The sequence below is a fragment of the Coffea arabica genome, chromosome 6e, assembly GCF_036785885.1.
Source record: "Coffea arabica cultivar ET-39 chromosome 6e, Coffea Arabica ET-39 HiFi, whole genome shotgun sequence".
Lineage (NCBI taxonomy): Eukaryota > Viridiplantae > Streptophyta > Magnoliopsida > Gentianales > Rubiaceae > Coffea > Coffea arabica.
Window position 1 is genome coordinate 18,052,032 of NC_092321.1, and position 10,132 is coordinate 18,062,163.

General features: G+C 44.6%; 1 protein-coding gene and 1 non-coding gene across 2 annotated transcripts; both read right to left on the reverse strand.

The window, feature by feature from the left end:
- Positions 1 to 815: 815 nt before the first annotated feature.
- LOC113693644 (uncharacterized) lies at positions 816 to 4,373 on the reverse strand. The gene has a single exon (XM_027212230.2). It carries the CDS (start codon positions 4,371 to 4,373, stop codon positions 816 to 818), a length of 3,558 nt encoding a protein of 1,185 aa, XP_027068031.2.
- A 5,256-nt stretch (positions 4,374 to 9,629) lies between these two features.
- On the reverse strand, positions 9,630 to 9,736 carry LOC113720367 (small nucleolar RNA R71). The gene has a single exon (XR_003455290.2). It is a non-coding gene; the product is annotated as a small nucleolar RNA R71 (small nucleolar RNA).
- Between the last annotated feature and the right edge of the window lie 396 nt (positions 9,737 to 10,132).

Sequence of the window (10,132 nt, forward strand, 5' to 3'; positions counted from 1 at the left end):
CCTTACCTACTATACCAACACCTTCTCAACCTATCTCTCTACCTCTATAGTGGAGACATTGGAGATGAATTCCTCTAACCAACGAAAGTAAACAGTTTCAAAAGTCAAGTTACAGGACATTTAAGTTTCTTATAGCCCACATCGGAATGTTTTGAAAAGGAAAGCTTTATGAACATACAACTACAGAGCCACACGTCAGTTTTGCTCTCCTTAATCTGAAGAGTTTCCGATACCTCGGTCAGGATAGTTAGAGTTTTTTTTTTTTTTTTTTTTTTTTTTTGCTCCCCAAACTTTAAATATATATATATATATATATATATATATATATCTCTTACTCGCTTCATCGACTAGTTTTTTTTTTTTTTTTTTTTTATTACCAACAATTGAACACATATAAAGGAGGGAACAAACCCCCAAAGACCTGAAGATTACAACCAGAACACACCCTAAGCCTCATCAATTACCCAACGAACCCCCGGCACTCCACGCGCGTCAAGAATAATCGAAGCCCGAACTAATGCCGGTAGTTGCTAAAACTGATCATACACCCGGGTGCCTCCAGCCCCTATAGCTGCTAGCCTATCCGCAGAAGAATTGGCCTCGCGGAAAATATGTGAGAATGAAGCCGAAAAACCTTGCAATAAATCTCTAACTTTCCTCAATGTATTGCATAATGGCCACTTAGCTATTACCCCCGAGCCAACCAGCTGCACCAACGTTTTGGAATCCACCTCGACTAATGACGGACAAAGCCCCCGTTGATGACACAACTGCAAACCACATAGCAGAGCCATACTTTCTGCCTCCAACACAGCCTAATCTCCAAATTTTTTGTAAAAAGCAAAAATCAATTTTCCCTGACTATCGTGCAACAGACCACCACCCGAGGCCCTACCACAATTCACGCTGGCGTCCGAGTTGAGCTTAAGCAGCCCCAGCGGAGGTTTCTCCCAGGCAACCGCACAAGGGATTCCCCTCCGCGGAGAGACCTTAATAGATCTTAGCAACTCGCAATCCGCATCCCCTGTAAAGTGCGCCCGACGAAACTTACCTGCCCTTCCAAGCTGTTCTAAAAAATAGTCCACCTCGCAGAGTATCTTGCCGACCTCCCATCGCAGGCCCTGATAACGCTCCTGGTTCCTGGCTAGCCAAAGGAACCAGCACACTACAATTGGCATGACTACCCGAATGTGATCCTTCGCAGAGGAAACTGAAGTAAAGTGCCAAGAGACAAATACCGACGCCATACTCGAGCAATTACGCAAATGAAAACCAAAACGGCCAGACACTCTCCGCCACACTTCTGATGCAACCGGGCCAGTCAAGAAAACATGCAAAAGAGCCTCCTCCGCCTGGTAGCAACACCCGCACCGAGAAGGCAAAGCCAAACCCCGACAACGCAACGTTATATCCAGAGGGAGGAAATTACGCACCAATCTCCAAGCCAAGAAAGACATTTTTGCCGGCAAAACCGAAGGCCAAAGTAGGGAGTCAACAAGACACCGATGCTTCCTTTGCCGAAGCACCTCCCATGCCGACTTAACTGTGAAGCATCCCGTTGGATAAGGCAACCATACCATCATATCCTTCCGAGCTAAATCATGGGGTACTTCTTTGATCGCCTGGACGACAAACCCTGGAACCCACCGGCCAAGACGCGTTTCATCCCATCCATCGCTGGCAATAAACTCCGCGACAAGGAAATGGGGCTTCTCAGATCGATCCACCACACTCTCTAACGGCTCCTGGAAAACCCATCTATCCTTCAAAAAATCCACTAGGCCTTCCCCTAAGCACGACCTAATGTTCTGTTCCGCCATTTGACGTATGGCTATAAGACGCCTCCAAGTACCTGAAGCCCGCTCTACCAATGCCTCCGACGGATGAACCCCTTTGATGTATTTGGCATGCATGAACTTTGCCCAAATGGGCTCTCCAAGCCTAAACCGCCACCATAGTTTTACCGCAAATGCCCTTGCCATGTCCGTAAAGGACCGAAAACCCAGGCCCCCTTCGTCAATGGGAAAACACATCTTGTCCCAGGAGGACCAATGAATGCGCCTCTCCCCCTTATCATCCCAGAGAAAGGCATTACAAATTTTACCCAATCGTGTGGTCACCGCCTTTGGAGGATTCAACACCTGAAGTAAGTACATCGGAAATGAAGCAAGTACATGCCGTGCTAAGACCAGCTTGCCCCCAAAGGACAACAACTTAGTACTCCAGTGTCCAAGACGGGTCCGTATTTTCGAAATAATATCATCAAACAAGAAACCCCGCCTCCGACCTTTATATATAGGAGCGCCCAAATAAATGAATGGGAAAGATTGCCTGCGAAATCCTAGAACCCGAGTCACCAACTGCTCCTGTCCCGACGTAGCCCCTGAAGGCTGAAAAAAGGAGCTCTTGTTAACATTCACCTTTTGACCTGAAGCCTCCTCATACTCCATCAAAAAACCCTTTATTGCGGACAGGCAATCCTCTGAGCATCTTGTAAACAAGAGCATGTCATCTGCGAAGGCCAAGTACGGCACCGGACTCCCTGCCTTAACAAAATACCGACCGGGCTGCCGCTCCAGCAAATGATGTAACCCGCGGCCTAAAAAATCGGCCACTAACACAAACAGGCCAGGAGAAATCGGGTCACCCTGCCTAACACCCCTTGAAGATTTAAAGAAACCAGCAGCCTCACCATTCACCAAAACTGAAAACCAATTATTAGACACGAGCCGAAAGAAAATGTCAACCACCTGCTCCGCAAAACCAAATCTCCGAAGCATAAACAAAATAAACGGCCACTCGACCCTGTCATACGCCTTTTCCATATCCAACTTTAACATGAGGTTCGGATGTCTCAACCGCCTATCTAAATCCGCCACCAACTCCTGCGTCAGAAGGATGTTATCCGTTATCCCCCGTCCTGGTACAAAACCAGTCTGCCACTGTGATACTAAGGCCGGGAGAACCCTACCCAACCGATCCGAAACGAGCTTAGAAATAATTTTCGAACAGACATTGCAAAGACTAATTGGCCGAAAATCCTTCCACTGCATGGCGCCTGCAATCTTAGGCAGTAAAATAATAGACGTGCTAGTAAAGCTCCGAGGCAAACGCATACCCTGGAAGAATGCCTGAACCGCCTGCAATAAATCTGACTGGATAATATCCCAACAGGCCTGGTAAAAACCTGCCCCAAACCCATCCGGCCCTGGGGCACTATCTGCGTCCAACGCGAACACCACTCCCTTTAATTCTGCCATGTCAGGTAAAGCAGATAACAAGTCATTGTCTACCTGAGCAAGCTGAGGGACCGAGAAGGGCAGCTCCGGAGAGTGCCACCCGTGTTGTTCAGAAGCGAACAACGCCGAAACGAAATCCACCGCTGATTGCCTTATGTCTTGTAAATCCTCCAACCATGTACCTGCCTGATCCTTAATGCGGGCGACAAAATTAATATTGCGACGTTGCCGGCAGCGAGAATGGAAATAAGCTGTATTAGCATCCCCAACCTGCAACCATTTGATGCCCGCATTCTGCCTCCAAAACTCACCCTCCAACGCCAAACTCCTGGCAAATACCGCCTTTGCCTCCTCCAACGCTGCTCTGGACACAGAATCCCTAGCAGCGTCGAACTGCTCCTCACGTTGTTTCATAACAGCAGCGGCCGCCCGTACGTTGGTAAAAATATTGCCAAATGTCTGGACGTTCCAAACCTGCAGGCAACCCTTCACAGCCCTCAGCTTATTATAAAATTTCGGCATACCCTCACCCTCCACCGGCATCGCCCAACCCTGGCGAACCACTTCCATAAAACCCGAATGCCTCCTCCAAACATTCAGAAATCTAAACGAGCGTTTGCTGTGGCTCCCATTTTGACAATTAATCAAGAGGGGAGCATGATCTGACCGCCCCCTGGACAAATGGGAGACATGCGAAAGCTCATACCCATCAGCCCACTCCTGATTCATGAAGGCCCTATCCAATCTTTGCCATACCCTACCATTGGTCCAAGTAAATAAAGCCCCATCAAAAGGCACCTCGGACAAGCCGCAGTTGCCAACAGCTTCATTAAATTCTTCCATGTTCGTTGCATTGGCCGGAGAACCTCCCACACGCTCTTCCGAACTGGAAATGACATTAAAATCCCCTGCCAGCATCCATGGCCTAAGACCTTCTCCCGCCAATCCTTCCATTGCCGACCACAACTCTCGCCGCCCCACCCTCGAGCACCGAGCATAAACTGCAGAAAACTGAATTGAACACCCGGAAGAAAAAATGATGTGCATGTGAAGAAGTTGCTCTGCCATCTCCCTAAACGCCAAGGACAGCTCATTGTACCAAAACACCCACACCTTGTTATTCAAAGCCCCCATCGCCCTATCAGAACCCAGGAGCCGACGTACCACCTCCAATTGTGGAGTATCCGACAAAGGTTCCAGAAGTACTAACAATCTTATTTTATGACTTTTGCAAATCTTATCTAAATACCTAAGTGAGTCCTTGCGAGAGGCCCCACGTATATTCCAAACAACAACCTTAATGTGATTTAACATGAGACCGCAAAGAGTAGTGAGTTTGAGATTGGTGATGAACCTGATTAAGAGGAGCTTTCGCCGAGCGGCCACCCTTGTGCCTAGTTTCAGGCAGACCATACTCAATCTCAGGCTGCTCCAGCCCGGTCAATCCCTCCCTTGGTCGCTGCGGATCATCGAGCAGGCGGCGATGCAACATCCTTTGAAACTGTTTGAGCTGCTCCCACGGAGGTACGTCCCCCGGATTATCCCCGTCCGAACATTGCCGTCTATGCCCCAGCCTAGCTGTCCTAACAGAAATCGCGGACCTAGAAGGAACGCGATCAAAATCCTGCACCTCCATGTCGGATAAAGCGTGCAACACTGCAAAGGAATTATGAGACGCCGCAGCCAACTCCTCCTTTTCCCATCCACCCGCCTGCATTGCCAACGCACAGTCCGAAACCTGCACCATCTCCTGTGTCGCCCTCAAAGGCAAATCTGGTAGAGCAACACGCACATCAGCATCAACCGTAGCAGTCCCAGGACCGACCATCGCCTCCTCGACTAACGAAGCGGGAGCAGGATTAGTCGACAGCATATGCGCCATCTGATCCCAATCCCCCGCTTGATTCTGCACCGCCCTCTCCGTAGCAGCCTTCGCGTCCTCCAGCGCAGGGAGAGGAACCCCCTCTGAAGCCTCCGTATGCCCCTCGACGCCCTGATCCGAAACCAAGGCCCCATTAGTTCTCTGGTGCCACTCCACCTGTTTCATCTCTGCTTCCCGCTGCACCTGACCTTGTCCACTGTTAACCTTCGGCCTGTAAACCTCCAATGCCTTCCCTTTCGACGTAAACAGATTCTTGGAGGGCTGGAGATCCGGATTCCTCCTATAACACTCCTCATCTACATGTCCGAATCGAGTACAGAACCCACAAAAATTCGGCCAACTCTCATATTCCACCGCCTGCCAGAAACCTTCTTGTTCCTCCCCAATCCAAATACGACTTGGGGGCTGTTTCGACACATCCATCTCAATCAGGACCCGCGCTACCGAAGGACGTCGGAGCGCCAATGTCGCCGCATCAATCTTCAGACAGCGCCCCAGCAAACTAGCTAATTTGGTAATGTACACCGTATTAAACAACGGCAAAGGAAGTGTTGGCAGAGATACCCACACCGGAGCAAATGTCGAATCCTTATGAACGTTGAAATCCAACGTCCATTTTGATAACAGCATCTGCGCTCCCTTCACGAACCAGGACCGGCGCACAAACAGCCGTGCATAATCCTCCGCAGTCGAAGGCCTGATCAGAACGTGATTCAGATCCAGAAGGCCAACCTCACAATCTCCCTTGAGGCCTAGCGAAACAAAAAAACCCCTAATAACCTCCATTGGTGGCCGACGAAACGGAAACCGTCCTACCAAAGCATTCTTAAAAGGCGTCGAAAGCAGTTGCATATCACTCTGGGATAGACGCAGCGCCATCTCACCTCTATGAACCGAGCAGCACCCCAGATCTGGAATATCCTCCAGGCGGGCCGAACCAGATAGCACATCTGCAAAAGACTTGGAAGGTGCTGCGCAGCCGGGTACCCCCCCTGTGACCGGCGGCGGCCACGGAGGACCCTCCATGCAAAAACCCTAGGCCAAACCCTAACAGGCACGCTTCATGCAAAGTCTCGTTTTCCTCCAATTTCAAACTTCCTTCATCGACTAGTTCAGGATAGTTAGAGTTGAGGATAAATGTGTGAAAAGGAAGAAGAAGGCATTTTCTCAGGTAGATAGTTTTAACTGAGAGGATCATAACAATGCCGAATAATTAACGTGATTTAAGTGGGCCTAAGTTCTAACAGTCAAAGAATCATTGCTTATGAACTACTACTTCAAGTAGAGGATTGATGTTTGAGAAATCTTGCCAGGGCAATTGTAAAGAATGCGACGAGAGCAACATATGAACCCATCCTCCCTTTGAATAGCCTCAAAATGTGACTTTGATAGTGGAAAACTCTTGGGGTTATTGCTATTTATACAGAAAATGTGACTTTGGATTGAAGTTTTTCTCAGAAATTTTTTACATTTTTAGTGATCACATTTTCTATTAACCTTTTTTTCACATACACTAAATCGCTATAGTAATTTTTCTAAAAAAAAAAAACTTTAAAAATAGCAATCCAAACGGCAAGAGTATAGCATTGATGACGTGTCTAGTTGGATGGCTTCCACAATTTCCTGTCTTGGTATTCGTACACCAATCCATTACCAACAATTTTGCATTTGTACTCTACGGGCCAAAATTTCCTGAAGTCATCCGTCCATTTCAAATAACACTACATTATTCGTGTTTTCAAGACTCAACTTAGCTCATAGCGATATTGACCATGTAATAATGGATAAAAACTTTTGAACCCTCCTATTTGGCCCTTCTCCCTGATAGAAGTTCTCCCATGTAAAAAAAAAAGAAAAAGACAGAGGTAAGTGGCTATTTTGAAAATTTACAGGTGCGTGAATTTTACAGCAACGAATATTGACGTGCAGTTGGAGCCATCACAATTTTTCAGTGGGGGCACAATTCTCTCTGGCGCTATTACTCATTAGAAAACAAATTTAGGCATCAAAATAGGCACCACCAAACTATTGAACATTACTTGTCAAGGGAGAATGTGTTCATTGCCAAAAATCTCTAGCTTCAGAAGACAAAAATTGACTTCAAGTGTGATAAGTGAATATTTTGTATATATTTTTATACAGTTTTGCATGAGCTTTTGTCATATTTTTAAAGATTCATAGTCGTACTTAAGCTCTTTTTGGTGCAAATTGCTTCAAGTGTTGTTTAGTGATCGGAACTTGCAAAATGAGTAGATTAATGCATAAACATGTGATATTTTATAGGTTATCGGGGCATGAAACACTTACATATTATAAAGAAGAGGCAAGATGCTAGTTGGAGGGTAACGGACAAATGAAACAAGGAGCGAAGATTGAGTGAAAGAGAGAAGAATTTGAAGATGGAAACAGGGGAGATGGATCCGAGCTCGGATCCAGTCTCGTCCCATATGATCCGATCCCTCGTTTAGACTTCTGGAGCAGTGGATCCGAGGGCCAGGCGATCCGAGCTCGGATCGATCTGAAGAAGGCCTCGGATCCTGCATGAAGAACGGTGAAGAAAATACTGAAGGCACGGATCCGAGCTCGGATCATATTTTTACTCCTCGGATCTAGGCCTCGGATCTTTCTCTCTCCTCTGCAACTTGCAGAACAACTTATGTTCATTTCACACTTACTTTTTGACTCATGTTTCACACAAAATTTCGGCTGGAAGCTGGCAAACCTCTTGTACACTTGAAGAAGCAAGATGTGATGATTTCAAAGAGGGGCAAATTTGGAAGAAAAAGGAAAAAAAGATATTATTAGAGAGAAGTAGAACATAGTAGAGGATATATATCAGATTTTAATATTAGAACTAGGAAGTTAGTCTTGTCTTGTTTTCTCTAACTAGTAACTTTTGTGGAGAACAATTGGAGACTTCATTGTACCCATTTTGTTGAAGAAATTGAAGATCATTGGGAGCTTCTTCATTAACCTTGGCTAAGCTTTCTCTAATCTATCTTTTACTTGTGATTCATGATATGTTCATGCAATGAAACTTTGTGTTTTCTTGTTATATCTTACATGAGTAGCTAAATTTCTAGATCTAGTGAGTAGATGAAACTTATGGCTACTTGATATGAAGTGGATATGATTTACACTTGTTACATCTTGTATTAACTTGTCTACTTGTGCATGCTTAGTCCTTGTTGTTGCTTGATCACCAATAACAAGCTCTTAGTTGTTATTATTCAATGAAAATTGGTAATAATGATGGAACAATATGAGTAGAGCTTAAGTAGTAGACTCATGAGAATAGAGGTACACTTAAGTGGATTAAACTTGCATTTCATGAAGGAAACAAGAGTAGGACTAGTTATTCACCATGAGAATAGGGAAAACTAGACTATTCTAGGCCATTTCATCATGAGAATGAGATTTGGTAATATTGGAAATGAAGCCCTAGTTAAACAAGGGTTGTAACAAGAGGTAAATCTATTCATTTGTGTTGTTTATGCCATAAGTGGAATCTACATCCCTAAACTCAAGTATTTAGTGAATTTTCTCAATTTGTTATCTTGCAACTGTCTAGTTAAGACTTGTAGGAAGTAGAAGTTATAGATTCTCTTGCGTTAATTATTAGTTAGTCTAAATAATAGAGTAAGTAAAGGACCTAGTACTTGTTTAAGTTGCTCCTCGTGGGATCGACCCGATACATGCCCTAAACTACTAATTTGACCTGTATACTTGCAGTCAAATGAGTATAATTCGGAATTAAACTTGCACTTATATTAAAAACCCGTCAAGTTTGGCGCCGTTGCCAGGGAGCGGCAATATTAGGGCCTAACAAGCTCTGTTAATTTAGACCTTTATATTAGATTAGTTGGTATTAGTGTAGTGAAAATTCTTGTTAATATTTTGAATTGGATTTTTATTTATTTTTGTGATATAATTACTACATTGTCTCTATTCTTCAATTTTTGTAGTGTATGCACCGAGCTTTACGTGTAGTAGTACCTTTTGATCCTGAAATTGAAAGGACACTACGTAGACAAAGAAGGCGTACACCACAACAACAAGAAGAAGAGATTAGGCAACCAATAGAGGGAATTGCAATAGAGCTACCGTTTGAAGAAGAGATGGCAGAAAATGAAGCAAATAGGCGAGCTCTAAGGGATTTCGCTCTACCGGGAACTCAAGGATTCCAAAACAAGTATAGCGCGGCCGACGATAAATGCTAACAACTTTGAGATTAAACTATCATTTATCCAAATGGTTCAACAATCTCAATTTGGAGGTAATGCCGTAGAGGATCCTAATGCACACTTAGCCACATTCTTGGAAATATGTGATACAATGAAAAATGAATGGAGTTAGTGATGATGCTATAAGGTTAAGGTTGTTTCCATTTTCATTGAGAGATAAAGCTAAAATTTGGCTACACTCTCATGCCCCCTAACACCTTCACCACTTGGGATGATTTATCTAGGGCATTTTGGAATAAATATTTTCCACCTGGTAAAACGGCTAAGCTTAGAATGGATATCACTAGTTTTAGTCAATTGGATGGTGAATCGTTGTATGAACCTTGGGAACGGTTTAGAGAGTTTTTTCGGAGATGTCTACATCATGGACTTCCCGATTGGCTAATCGTACAAACTTTCTATAATGGTTTATCTTTCTCTACTAAAACTACCATTGATGCAGCCGCAGGTGAAGGTTTAATGGGTAAATCACCCCAAGAAACTCAAAGTTTAATAGAAGAAATGGCCGCAAACAACTACCAATGGGCCAATGAGAGAGGTAATCCGAGACGTCACGTAGGTATGATTGAAATAGACACTCTTAACATGTTGAGTGCCCAAATGAACAATGTGGTGAAGTTACTTAATAGGCAAGCCGGAGTTGGTTCAAGTTCATCTAATACAAATGTGGCTTGTTGTTCCATATGTGGAGGTGAACATGATACTAATGATTGTGTTGATTTTGAGCAGGTACAATTTGTTAACAACTACAATCGAAATGCTCAAAA